Source organism: Amphimedon queenslandica, unplaced genomic scaffold (assembly GCF_000090795.2).
Source record: "Amphimedon queenslandica unplaced genomic scaffold, v1.1 AMPQUscaffold_13507, whole genome shotgun sequence".
Classification (NCBI taxonomy): domain Eukaryota; kingdom Metazoa; phylum Porifera; class Demospongiae; order Haplosclerida; family Niphatidae; genus Amphimedon; species Amphimedon queenslandica.
The window spans coordinates 371,947-385,004 of record NW_003546257.1 but is presented as its reverse complement, the minus strand read 5'-3'; the positions used below and the strand labels follow the sequence as shown (position 1 = coordinate 385,004).

Sequence of the window (13,058 nt, the reverse complement as noted above, 5' to 3'; positions counted from 1 at the left end):
TGTGCTGGATTTTATTACTGGGAAGATTGTGAAAGGAATAAAACGCTCTGGAAGTATCATTGGCTAGAAAAAATGGAAAAGTAACAAAATTATTACAATGAGCTTTCATTCATGTTACAGCTCTTACGCTTAAATGCCATGGATAAAAAAGAAGATGAAATGACTTGTAAAGAACTAGTGTTTGGTATTTTCCACTTGAAATAGAATTATATAGCAATGAGGCCATAGTAATGCAGCTATTGTTCACTTACTTGTACTCCAATATCAAGAACTGCTTTAAAACTTTTTACATGGAATTCAAAATAATAAATAAATTGATTTGCTAATCTAGAATTATAACAGGAAAAATAATAATCAAAGATCTAAAGGACATACTTGATAAAAATTGGATTTGTAATCTTGCTACAATTTTTTTCCTTAAAGTAAAAATAATCACAATAAGTAACAATTATAACAATTTGTACTTCAATAGCATAAGTGACATTAAATCTCTTGACTAATTTTGTAGGATCTGAGCTTCTACTGATCCATAATTCAATGCTGTAAGCTCCTTCAGATAAAGAACTGTTCACACTAAACCAGTACAAACCTATAAGCATTAAATGCATCATTTTCTCCTTTTGCTGACTATATGTAGCTGCTTACCTGTTACTGGTGGATGCAGATAACCATACAATCTTGCTCCAAAGTGATAAATATGCCCAGTTATCACACGAACTGCTCTTGAGCTCATTCTAACCTACACAAGATGGAAGAATTGCTTTTCTCATCCTTTAGTTGTCCCTCAGTTCTTACCGTTGGTTTCTCAGGCCAGTCGTAACGATGCATGCGAAGGTCATCAACAAAGTACCCCACAAAAGGAGGGCAGGTCCACTCATCATAGTTTATCATTCCCATTGGTACGGCAACCTATATGAATGTATTAAGAAACCTTTGCAACAAATATTGCCAAAACCCACTAATCATTATGATTTAATAATGCAAAGGCTCCTCACTCCACTCTTTATCATAAAGTGGTATATATGTGTATAAAATGACTTAGGATAACTTACCGGTTTCAATTCATTCTGTTGATGAAAACTGACACCTTAAAGCGAAACAAAATGAATGGACGTTACATGTAAAACTGATTGACTGACCTGTTTTATTTACACTTCTCGTTCGTACTGGACTAAGTGATGATGACAAGCTATTGATGGGTGTGCCTCTTGAAATGACACCATTACTCCTACTCGAGCTCCTACTCCACAATGCTAATCCACAATAAGATAAAATAAAATAAAATGGGCACAATTAAAGAAGTAGCTTACAAGTATGCAGCGAGAAAATTGCAGCCAGAGAAATCAAAGACACAAAAACCAGTGCCAACTTACGAAACGTTATCCTAGCCATTTCTTCATTGTCTCTATGTAAACAATCCAGACCACACCTTTTAATGTCTTCTGAATTATGGAGGAAGTTTATAACGAGAACCTTTAGCTCGGGCTTTAAGCTGATGTCCACCAACAGTTGCAGCAAGAGGCTATTAAATAGGTTGGCTGGGGAGAAGTCGCCATATCTTTTACAGCATGCCACTAATCCAGTAGATTGGTAAGCAATAAAATGTTATATAAAGCAAGTTATAAAAGTCAAAAGTGCATCATAGTTTTATTTTGATAAGCGTGTACTAGATCTACATGCACGAGTTGGTTTTTCCAGGTATCCCTGGGGTGAAGAAGCATTCACTAAATCAAGGAATGAGAACAAGCCGATATTTCTATCGGTTGGTTATTCCACATGTCACTGGTGTCACGTGATGGAGAGAGAGTCCTTCGAGAGTGATACTGTCGCTAAAGTCCTCAACGATCATTTTGTCAGTATCAAAGTTGACAGGGAGGAGAGACCAGATGTGGACAAAGTTTATATGACATTTGTACAGGTACGAACAGTCCTGCATAAGGATATTATTTATAATAACTGTGAAGTACCATTGAGAATTACTTGCTAGTGACATTTACTAATAATTATTATTTATTTTTTGTTTTTTCTGTCTCAAGGCTACCCAGGGTAGTGGTGGATGGCCCATGAGTGTCTTTTTGACGCCAGAGTTGAAACCGTTTCTCGGCGGAACTTATTTTCCTCCCGAGGACTCTTTTAGGAGTCCAAGTTTTCTTACAATACTAAATGCTGTACATGAGCAGGTATCTAACTATTAAAATATTGTCTGCCTGTAATTTATCATCCCGATTCATAGCCTGGGGATTACACTTTTGTAATTGTGGCAAAAAGCTAAATTATATGCTTAAAAAATCTTAGAATTTTTTTGCAAATTCAGATGCCCATAAAGTTTTGGCTAAGCTTTATGAATGCGTATCCTTGATATGATAGATGTACAGTGTATGCTTTTTAGTGGACTAAAGATCATGATAATATCAAGCAGAAGATGAACCCACTAATGAAAGCACTTCAAGCAGCTGTTGCTGGCTCATCTTCACTCAATCCGCAGTTACCTGGTACAGCTTGTATCCAGAAAGCTGCTGAAATGCTAGCGGACCGGTTTGATAGCAAGTATGGCGGGTTTGGTCAGAGTATGAAATTCCCTCAACCTGGTGAGTCAGTAAAGAGAATAGTGATCATGCAAACAGAGGGATCTTAACACTGAGCAAATTAAAACAAATAAAGAATAATTTTTACTTTGCATGTTTACAATAGCTGCCTTTTTCTTTTTCCTTTAGTGCCTCATTTAATAGAAGTACATCATTTATTTATGCCATTTTAATAAGATATTCTCATATTTTTATAATAACAGTGATACTTGATCTGCTGTTAAGGATATATGCACGCTATCCTTCCTCTGAGATGGGTGATGGTGCATTAGCATCTGTTCTCTTTACACTTGAAGCAATGAGCAATGGAGGAATGCATGATCACATTGGACAAGTGAGTATCTGACGGGTAGCTGCATAAGGCTGTATGCTATAGTACAGGGTCATGGGCCAAATTTCATCAAAAATGGCAAGGAGAGAATTTGCCATTTTTATAATCTTTTTTTATGCATATACATGTTTTTTATATTGTGTAGCAAGTTTAAGCTGATTCAAATCAAAATTGAATTTTTTATGAATTTTTTAAGTTACTCAAGAATCGGGCCAAAGTTCCTGTACTATAGTACAGGGTCACGAGCCAAATTTCACCAAAATTGAATAGGAGAGAATTTACCATTTTTATAATTTTTTCTGATACATATACATGTACTTATGTTGTGTATAAAGTTTGAGCTGATTCCGATCAAAATTGTATTTTTTAAGAATAACTGTACTATAGTATAGCACCTGATAATCAGTCTTTATACCATATATGTACATGCACATGTGAACTGATTGTCTCCATAGGGTTTCCATCGCTATTCAACCGACCCCTACTGGCATGTTCCTCACTTTGAAAAAATGTTATATGATCAAGCCCAACTTGTTGTCACCTACCTCAGTGCATATCAGGTAACCATGGCAATTAGAGTATACTCCTTGACCACACCCCTTTACAGATTACAAAAGATGACAAGTTTAAGGAAACTGCAGTTGATATATTAGAGTATGTATTGAGAGATCTCGGTGATAAGGTATTGATTAGTAGGGCCTCTCTTAATGGACACTCTCTATAGCGTACACCTCCATTTAACGGACAGCACCTAGTGTACCAATTACATTCCTTACTGTATAAAATAACCTCCACATAAAGGACACCTCTGTTATAACAAAGCAACTTTCTTGCCCCAAAGTGTCCATTATAATATGTATTATTATTATTATTATTATTCTTATTATTATTATTAGGATGGCGGATTTTATTCCGCAGAAGATGCAGACTCTTATCGTTGCCATGGCGACAAAGAAAAGAAAGAGGGTGCCTTCTGTGTATGGACTTGGGAAGAAATACAGTCAATATTACTAGACCCCCTCCCAGGGGGCGACACTGATAAAACACTAGCTGACTTATTTTCGAGTCGTTTTGGAGTTAAAAAAGGAGGCAATGTTCGGCCAAATCAGGTATTGTAGTAATAGTAATAGTAATAATAATAATAACAATTTTATTATTAAAAATTTTTTTTTTGTAGGATCCACATGGCGAACTAATAAATCAAAATGTCCTTATAATCAAAAAATCATTTGAAGAATTATCTAGCGAATTTTCATTGGAAGTTGAACAAGTGAAGAGTTTGCTAATGGAGGCCAAAGATAGGCTATACAAGATGAGAGCTGAGAGACCTAAACCTCATCGAGACGATAAAATACTTACAGCATGGAACGGTAAGTCACAAATTTTTTGAAAATTTTGATTGTTTTACCATCCAAATTATTATAAAAATTATTTAAGAATGCTTCTTTTTAGCATGATTGGGATCATTTCATTCCTATTAGATTCACAGTGTCCATTGCATGATTCTTTTTATTTTTAGGTCTCATGGTATCTGCTTTATCTCGTGCGTCACAAGTACTTGGTGGATCTGAGTATCTTGAGAGAGCCAAGAGTGCAGCATCATTCATAAGAGACTCATTGTACGATAAGGAGAAATCCGTCTTACTAAGAAATGCTTATAGAGATGAGAATGAGTAAGTAGCTTTGGACAAATTTTTGAGTAACTTTTAAAGTTTATAAAAAAATCCAATTTTGATCAAAATCAGCTCAAACTTACTACACAATACAAGAACATGCAAATGTATCAAAAAAATTATAAACATGGAACATTCTGTCCTACTCTTTCATTTTGTTAACATTTGATTTGTTCTTATAGCGTTCTCAGTGTTAGCACTGTTGAAGGATTCGCTGATGATTATGCATTTCTCATTCGAGGTCTCATTGACCTTTACGAAGCCAGCCATGATCCTCTCTGGTTGAAATGGGCACTTGAACTACAGGAGCAGCAAGACAGGCTGTTCCTGGACATCAAAGGAGAAGAGGGAGAAGAGAAAGGAGGCTACTTCAGTACCAGTGGAATGGATGATAGCATTCTGCTAAGGATGAAAGATGGTATGCAATTACGAAATAAAAATGTACATGAATACTTTGATAGTTCAGCATTTTAGCTTCGATTGAAAACAATTATTATTATTATTATTATTATTATTATTATTATTATTATTATTATTATTATTATTATTATTATTATACTTATTAGGTGAAGATGGAGCTGAACCAAGTGCTAATTCAGTCTCTGCTGAGAATTTGCTTCGTTTGTCATCATTTTTTGATAAATCAGAGCTTCGCTCGAAATCTGAGAACATTTTTAAGACGTTTAATTCAAGCATGATGGAGCACCCTCCAGCTATGGCTGCATTGATCGGAGCTTTCATATCTTATTTACAAAAACCAAAACAAGTAGGCAAATCTACATACTGTATAAGTTGGGTTGCTTAGCCTATTTTCAGTTTACTGTTGCTGAATTACCCCATATTATTGTTATTATTATTGTTATTATAAATTGGTTTTTAGGTTATCATTGTTGGTTTAATATCAGGAGATGACACACAAGCTCTCTTATCTTGCATACATTCACATTTCATTCCTAACAAGACTCTCATCCTTCACGATCCCTCGTCTCCCTCTCCACTCCTTATGGAGTCCCTCCCTCTCCTTAAAGATATGATCATGGTTGATGATAAAGCAACAGTTTATCTTTGTGAGGACTACAAGTGTGCAGCTCCAACCAATTCAAGCACTGTCCTTAAAGATATGATTCAGCCGAACAATTAAAAAATAATTATAACTTTACATGTACATTAAATTGTAGAGCAGTAACAATTAATCTACATAAAAGTTATATATATTGGTTATTCTACTGATATAGTAAACCAAAATTCATCTTCTTTCCTTATAGCTGCCATAACCTTTGGGTCATTAGGTAGAGCAATAAAGGCACCTTCTCCTTTGGTGAGATCCTCTTCCCACCAGCAATGAAGCTCACTCACATCTTCTTTGTTCATTGCATATTCTTTTCCTGGTATGCTAAACTCTGCCTTACCACCAGAGCTCGAGTATTCCACTGGGATTTTGGTTCCCTTTATAGTGAAGGCTGCAGGTGAATTTGCCTTCCAACTCATGTATGCCTCACTCAAGGCATCTTGAACTTGCTTGTAAGTTAGTAGAATCATTGCTCACAGCTTACGTAGCAACTGAGATAAACTTTGGAGTCTGGTTACATTGCATTCTGCATACAAAACATTGTTATTAGTGTCAGTCACTGATAGGTAGCTACTAATTGATACTGTAATTTTCCTTATAGACAAGCAGAAATGTGTTATGCACATGCTCTGTTGTGGTCAGGAATTAAATGGATGTACCTACTTAATACTGACCACAAGAGAGCATGTTCATAACACATTTCTGCTTGTCTATCATGCAAGTTTAAGGGAAATCACAGTACATAAAACTAAGTGAATATGCATTGCAATTCACATGTAATAATAATCCACAATAAGTATTAATGCTATAATAGTAAAATCATTGAGGAATTGAAATATTATTGAGAAGGTTTAGTGCTATAGATTAAATATTATCATGTGCACATAAGCTTTTTCATTGATAGAGTTCCAGTAAACTAAAAGGAGAAAGAAAAGGTTTAATACTTATAGCTCAAAGATTCCTGTAGCTTCTTTACCTTGAGCAGTAAGGGCAGGTAGCCACGTTCAAATTGACAGATTTTGAATGACGGCCAAACCTAAATGAAGAAAATAAACTACAGGCCTGAAACAAGATTATTAAGTCCTGGGGATCACCAATAATAATAATAATTATAAAAATAATCTTGACCATTCACAATTCATACTACCATTTACCAGTTGCGCTGGTTTAGCTTAGATTTTAATTTTTTCACTCATCGTTTAGGAATGCTATGATAGAAGTTGTATGTTGCATGTACATTGTACACTACATTATCTGCCCTCACTTGTAGTCACACCTACTGCACTGATACCAATACTTGTACGTGATCTCATAACTGTGCCTAGTGGTGATTGGCGGTAAGTCTGGATGCACACTATTAGCAAGATGGGCCCTAGAATAGTAGAAAGGGGAATCTCTAAATCTAACATTGTAAATGAATCTGTGTCCGCTCTTAGCTTTGTAAAACCATATAATAGATACCCATTCCAAAACTGTTCTTGTAATTATGCTGTATATGTATCTTGTTAGCCTGATATGGTGTCTCTTACCATTTCTGCCACACTTTCCCATGTTTCTCATTTCTCTTTCCATCGATGATCCAAGTTGCTGCATGGCACAACTCATGTATCAATGTGTCACGAATACGATCTGTAATAATAATAATAGTTTATATGCAATCAAAGGGAATGAGAATGGAAATAGTGATATTATGACAGTGAGTGATATTACTATTATCAATGTACATCATCATCCATGAAGATTATTTACCATAAGTATCACAAACTTTCTGTGAGAGTTCGATTCTGCATTCTCGATTAAATAAACTACTAAATATAATAAAAAAGAGGGAGAAAGAGAGAGAGAGGAGGAAAATAAAAAGAAAATATGACACAAAACCTACCCTGTGTAAACACACCACCCAGCAGTTGTCCTCATTCTCTTGTTCCACGTGATCCCCATATCAGGAGGGAGCTGCAATTATGAAAAAAAAAACAACATAATTTGATCGGAATCAGCTCAAACTTTCTACGCAATATAAAAATGTGTATATGTATCAGAAAAAAATTATGAAAATGGAGAATTCTCTCCTAGTCATCTCTGACAAAATTTGATCAAAGTCCCTGTACTATAGTACAGGGATTTTGGCCCAATTTTGGAGCAACTTTAAAAATTCGTAAAAAATCTAATTTTGATCAAAATTAGTTCAAACTTTCTACGCAACATAAGAACATGTATATGCATCAAGAAATATTATAAAAATGAAGAATTTTCTCCTAGTCATTTTTGACAAAATTTGGTCAAAGTCCCTGTACTATAGTACAGGGATTTTGGCCACATTTTGGAGCAACTTTAAAAATGCGTAAAAAATCCAATTTTGATCAAAATTAGCTCAAAGTTTCTACGCAACGTAAGAATTTGTATATGTATCAGGAAATATTATAAATACAAAAAAGTCTCTCTTTGGCCATTTTTGACAAAATATCCTGTACAGCCCATGGTCATTGGCCAAAATTTGAACCGACTTTTACTATTTGAATTACATGTCACCATTACTGTTACACAGCACATTATTAATGCATGCTTCTATGTTACTTTGTCATCAAAGACTGTCCTGTTAAACATTTCAAATAGCTCTTCAACCATTTTAAGTCGATTTCTCTTCACACTCAAACAGGAGGATGGGGTACTAAGAGTGTCGGTAACTGTCGGTGTCCGACAGATAAAAGGAGTTGCTTGTGAAGAAACATGACTACGAGACGGGAATCTAAACACTAGAGAAACAAAAAAATTTATACACAAGGTATCGTAAGCAATTTAGAATTAACAAACATACATTACTGTAAATCTGGAAATTAAAAATTTTTACATCTAAAAATGATTGCGTGATTTAAAATTTTTTTGTCATTGATGCAATGTTGAATTTAGCATCTAAAATTATATTTAAAGTATAAATATAAAAATATTCACAGAATGAGTATTGTCTCCTATAGACAAAAGGTACGTACATGGTGTACAGCAGCCTGGACTGGTTGTGGTTTGGGGTGTATTAATTGCAGCCTTTGGCAGAATGCGAGGAGACACTGGGAGAGGCTCCTTTTCATCTTCGCTCTCTCTTTCTTCCTCAATCTCTTCAGAATCACTAACTATAAATGCAGCTAAACTAGAGAGAGAGAGAGAGAGAAGGAGAGGGAGAGAGAGAAGGAGAGGGAGAGAGAGTGAGGGAGTGAGGGTGAGAGAGAAAGAGGGTAGAAGAGTGAGAGATGACGTTGGTACCTTTTTCTTGAAACAAACCGCTTGGCTTTCCTTTCCTTTCGAGCAGACTCAAGTCTTAAATTACTAAAAACTAAAAGGATTTAAATTTTGACATTTGACATACAAAACACAAAAAAAGAGAACAGGTTCTTCACTCTTGCTTAACATGCAGTAAACATTAATCCTGGAAGTACATGTAAATGCATGTACATCTCCTCTCATCCTTACATTGTTCTAAACGTTCATCATCACTGTCATCATCTAAGACAATGACTGAGGGTTTCTGCTCAACCCGAGTCACCTCTTCCACCTCTACAGGAGGCTCTGTCACTTCTCCTTTCCCTTTTCCATTTTCCACTTGTCCACCAAATGATATTGAGTCATTAGAGGCAGGGACCGTAATATCATTCAAAGATAGTTCGTTCAATGGCGAAGATACACTAGCGTTTGACTGACAATTAAGTGACGAGTTTTTAGACTCTGTATTAAATAATGGAGGAGATTCGCCGGCTGAGAGTTGAATAATGGAGACATCTTGCTTTGATGTGCTTTCATTATCCGACAAAGTTTTTTGAGGCATTGGAGAAACCCATGATTGTTGACCATTAAAAGAATTATTAGAGTCAGCAGGGACTGCTGGCTTAGAAGATAATGCAATACATTTAATAAAAGAACAGTCATCATCTAAAGGATTGTCTCCTTGATCAATGGATAGAGACTGGTTATGAGAAGGAAGTGATTCTGATTGAAGATTAGCAGTAGATGCATCATGGAAAGATGCTGATATTGGAGAAAAACTCAATTGTAGTGGATGAAAAGAACTAATAATTCGTACATCATCATCATTGGATTGATTCATTGCAGGTGTATTTATTAATGGAGAGGATTGGTCATCAGTAAAGGTGCTATTACTAAGAGAATTATGTTTATTAGGAGATGACTCACTGAGTTCATTTGGAGTAGAAGAGACAGTATTATAATGATAATCATAATTAGGATTACTAATAGGAGGGGCTTCCTCATTCAGAGGAGATTCATTAGGAATTAAATGGTCGTTTTCTTTATTTAGGACCTTAGGCCAATCTTGAACCTGTAAATTATTTTAAAAATTAAAATTGAATATTGGCTGCCCCCTGCCCCCCTATAATTTCACTTATTTTCACCTCCCCCCCCACTAGTGCAAACCTGCTTTTGAAGAAACTTGGAAGAAACTCTAAATGATATCCAGCCCCTCTCTTCCAAATAAGCTAGAAAACTCCAAAGCTCGTCTGCTTTATTCATTTTATCTTTTGCAATCCCACTTTTGTAAATGTGAGGGCGTGGTTAGAGGCGTGGTCATAGATTAACTCCCAAAATGGCCGCCTGCGACCAAGAGCTTTTGAATGGGGAGAATTTAGAAGAGCAGAGTTTGGAATTTGAATCACTTTTGAGCATTTTTGGCGAAGAAATGAAGGTCATAGCACCGGAGAAAGAATTTCTTGTGAGTACTAAGGCTCCAGCAAGTTAAAACAAGACAAAATCATGGCAAATTTAGCTTCATTTTTGTATTTCTCGATATTTTTAGATTGATATAAGTATTCACTCAAGTGAATCATTAGAACTATTGCTAGCGACACCAAAACTGACTGACAGCGAGACACCTCGACCGCCCCCTCACTTAACGAGATCCACAAGCACTAAACCAGCTCTAGTGACACACCTCCCTCCTGTGTCACTCTACGTCCGTTACCACGACAACTATCCATCGACTGACCCACCCACCTTTCATTTAAGTGCAAGATGGCTCAACGAGAAACACTTGAAGACCATCAGCGAGAAGCTCCGCCTATTATTCACGCCAGGTTGGCCTACAGTGTATAACTGGGTCACGTACATAAGCACTGATCTGTTAGCTGAAATAGAGGAAGGAGGAGGGAGGGGAACACAAGGGGAACGCCCCACGTCTAGTCATCATCTTTTCGTAAGGAGTATATCAGAGTTTAACGATGTCGAAGAGTACGACAAGTTTGAGAATCATAAGCAGTTTCTGGCGGAGAAGCATTCCTGTGCTGTGTGCTTCGAAGAGAAATATGGCGACCAGTTTGTGGAGAAATGCGACGAGTGTAAAGATGAGAGCATTCTTTTTTGTGAGAACTGCGTCCGTGGACACTGCGAGGTAATTATTAGTAAAACATATTTATAAAATTTTAAAGTAAGGGGGCCCTCAAACATGGGGCCTGGAACAAATTTTCCCAATTCTAAATTGGGTTTTTGCATGCACACATCAGTATTGTTTTATTGTTTTTAAATACATGTGTGTGTGTGTTGTAGATGCTGCTAGCCGAAGGAAGAGTTACAAGCTTCAGTTGTTTAAGTACAGATTGCAGTAAAGCACTTTCAGATACACTTGTTCAATCACTACTCACTCCTGATAAATTTAAAAGGTTGGCTCAGTATTATTGTAAAGAGAAACTGTCATATTTAATTATATACTCATTCATGTTTATTTTTGTAGGTATCTCGAATTGAGAGAGCAGGTATCTCTAGACTCAATACCTGGGATGGTCTTTTGTCCGAGGAGTGCTTGTGGATCCCGTATCATCTCCGACCCACAATCAGACCTTGCACTCTGCCCTCAGTGTAGCTTCCCTTTTTGTAAACGTTGTAGACAGACCTGGCATGGGATTGAGGAATGTGCCTTCATTGAGAAAGTAATGATATAATAATGATAATGATAATAATAATAATAATAATAATAATAATAATAATAATAATAATAATGATGCATGTATAGGTACATTACTATTATAATTTTATATACGTGTAATCTCATTTTTATTCACATCATTACTTGTTCAGTCAAAAGCAGTCGAAGTTGAAGATACAGAAATGGAAGTTAAAAGAAAGCCAAAAGCAAGAGATGAGGAGAGGAGGCTAGAGGAACTCAAAGTTAGTTTTCTATATCTGTACTCTATAGTTTGTCACATGCTATTCTCACTCCTCCCTCCCCCCCTCTCTCTCTCTCTCAGTCCATTATTTGGATGAAGTCTCATCGTAATGTACGTGAGTGTCCCACCTGTTTGACACTGATACAGAAAATTGGTGGCTGCAACAAAATGTCATGTTGGAAGTGTGGCTCTGGCTTCTGTTGGATCTGCATGCAGAAGATATCTGGGTAAGATTAAAAGTATAACTGAGATAATAAAAATACGTCTATTTAATTTTAGTTACATGTGCCTTGTGTAGTATTTTTTCCAAAAATATCTTTCTTGTCTTTATTTTTAAACTTGCTCATTTTTGTTGCATCTTTTGCTCTCTACATTGAAAGGTATAGCCACTTTGAATTACAAAGCACCTGCAATTTATTTCGTGACGAAGACTACCTTCCTCCACAGCCTGAACAAGAAGACAAAGAAGCAACCGATGCCACTAACGATGTCCATCAGATAGTGAAAGTAACTGTTCTAGAAAACCTGTTGGAGTCAGCTTGCCCACGCTGTGGACTGGTTAGTTTCATAATATAAAATTAGTACATAACACTGATGACTTGTAGCTTGGGTGCATGTGTTATGCACATGTTATCCACATGTTATCCACATGTTATCCACATACATTAGCAACCAACTTTTTATAATAATACAGTCAAAACTGCTATTGTGGACACTCTAAAATAAGGACACCTATATAACCAGGATAAGTAGTATCAGTCCCAATACAATAGTAATGTGTATTAATGAACCTCTGAAATAAAAAGGACAGGTTCATAATCAGGAGCTAGGGTATTATTGGGTCCTAAGGTGTCCGGAATAGACAGGTTTGACTGTAGCCATATTATGTCCTGTTGCTACAGATTCAACAGAAGCTAGGAAGGAATAACTGGGTCAAGTGTAGACGCTGTCAAATGCCGTTTTGTCTCCAGTGTCGCGAGCCATGCTACGGGCGCTATCATTTCAGCAGTGAGTATGGCTGTAAAGAATTTACCACTTTCAGGGAAGACTTGGATAATTTCCGCAAAGACCGCAACGAAGAAAATGAAGAGTCAACTGAAGATTAAATTTTTATAAAACAGTCTATAACTTATTTACATTTTAAATTTTTTATACCAAAGCTAGATCCATTATGTTGATTTTTCACTAATTTTTTTCTTGTTTTTTTCTGCAAACAGCAACTTACTAAGCAATTATACA

The 13,058-nt window shown here is 36.1% G+C and overlaps 4 protein-coding genes across 5 annotated transcripts in view; 2 read left to right on the top strand and 2 right to left on the bottom strand.

Moving 5' to 3' along the window:
- LOC100638711 (N-acetyl-beta-glucosaminyl-glycoprotein 4-beta-N-acetylgalactosaminyltransferase 1-like) overlaps window positions 1-1,392 on the bottom strand; it is a 3,691-nt gene extending 2,299 nt beyond the window's left edge. Inside the window, exons 1-8 of the mRNA XM_020008696.1 lie at window positions 1,311-1,392; window positions 1,140-1,253; window positions 1,053-1,087; window positions 796-909; window positions 646-739; window positions 465-589; window positions 376-416; window positions 252-327 (exon numbers count right to left, since the gene is read on the bottom strand). Coding sequence (XP_019864255.1) covers window positions 252-327; window positions 376-416; window positions 465-589; window positions 646-739; window positions 796-909; window positions 1,053-1,087; window positions 1,140-1,253; window positions 1,311-1,392 — 681 coding nt within the window. The remainder of the gene's footprint in view (window positions 1-251; window positions 328-375; window positions 417-464; window positions 590-645; window positions 740-795; window positions 910-1,052; window positions 1,088-1,139; window positions 1,254-1,310) is intronic.
- A 12-nt stretch (window positions 1,393-1,404) lies between these two features.
- On the top strand, window positions 1,405-5,834 carry LOC100638582 (spermatogenesis-associated protein 20). The gene is made up of 13 exons (XM_003383806.3): window positions 1,405-1,590; window positions 1,699-1,918; window positions 2,037-2,180; window positions 2,390-2,588; window positions 2,789-2,919; window positions 3,372-3,476; window positions 3,524-3,598; window positions 3,813-4,025; window positions 4,094-4,286; window positions 4,436-4,589; window positions 4,772-5,007; window positions 5,156-5,355; window positions 5,470-5,834. Exons 1-13 carry the CDS (start codon window positions 1,436-1,438, stop codon window positions 5,728-5,730), a joined length of 2,286 nt encoding a protein of 761 aa, XP_003383854.2. The 5' UTR covers window positions 1,405-1,435; the 3' UTR covers window positions 5,731-5,834.
- Window positions 5,835-6,380: 546 nt separating this feature from the next.
- On the bottom strand, window positions 6,381-10,188 carry LOC100638455 (acidic repeat-containing protein-like). 2 transcript variants are annotated; one of them, XM_020008743.1, is made up of 11 exons: window positions 10,078-10,188; window positions 9,121-9,982; window positions 8,914-8,983; window positions 8,646-8,800; window positions 8,233-8,411; window positions 7,541-7,611; window positions 7,408-7,466; window positions 7,188-7,287; window positions 6,923-7,030; window positions 6,635-6,694; window positions 6,381-6,574 (listed from the first exon to the last, which is right to left on the bottom strand). In XM_020008743.1, exons 1-11 carry the CDS (start codon window positions 10,171-10,173, stop codon window positions 6,553-6,555), a joined length of 1,782 nt encoding a protein of 593 aa, XP_019864302.1. In that variant the 5' UTR covers window positions 10,174-10,188; the 3' UTR covers window positions 6,381-6,552. The 2 variants fall into 2 exon arrangements, with proteins under 2 accessions (XP_019864302.1, XP_019864303.1); XM_020008744.1 differs by having other exon boundaries at window positions 7,408-7,463.
- Window positions 10,189-10,199: 11 nt separating this feature from the next.
- LOC105316586 (E3 ubiquitin-protein ligase RNF14-like) lies at window positions 10,200-13,056 on the top strand. The gene is made up of 8 exons (XM_011411596.2): window positions 10,200-10,372; window positions 10,457-11,047; window positions 11,203-11,315; window positions 11,387-11,582; window positions 11,731-11,820; window positions 11,901-12,046; window positions 12,200-12,377; window positions 12,722-13,056. The coding sequence occupies exons 1-8, from the start codon at window positions 10,247-10,249 to the stop codon at window positions 12,923-12,925; spliced, it is 1,644 nt and encodes a 547-aa protein (XP_011409898.1). The 5' UTR covers window positions 10,200-10,246; the 3' UTR covers window positions 12,926-13,056.
- Window positions 13,057-13,058: the final 2 nt, after the last annotated feature.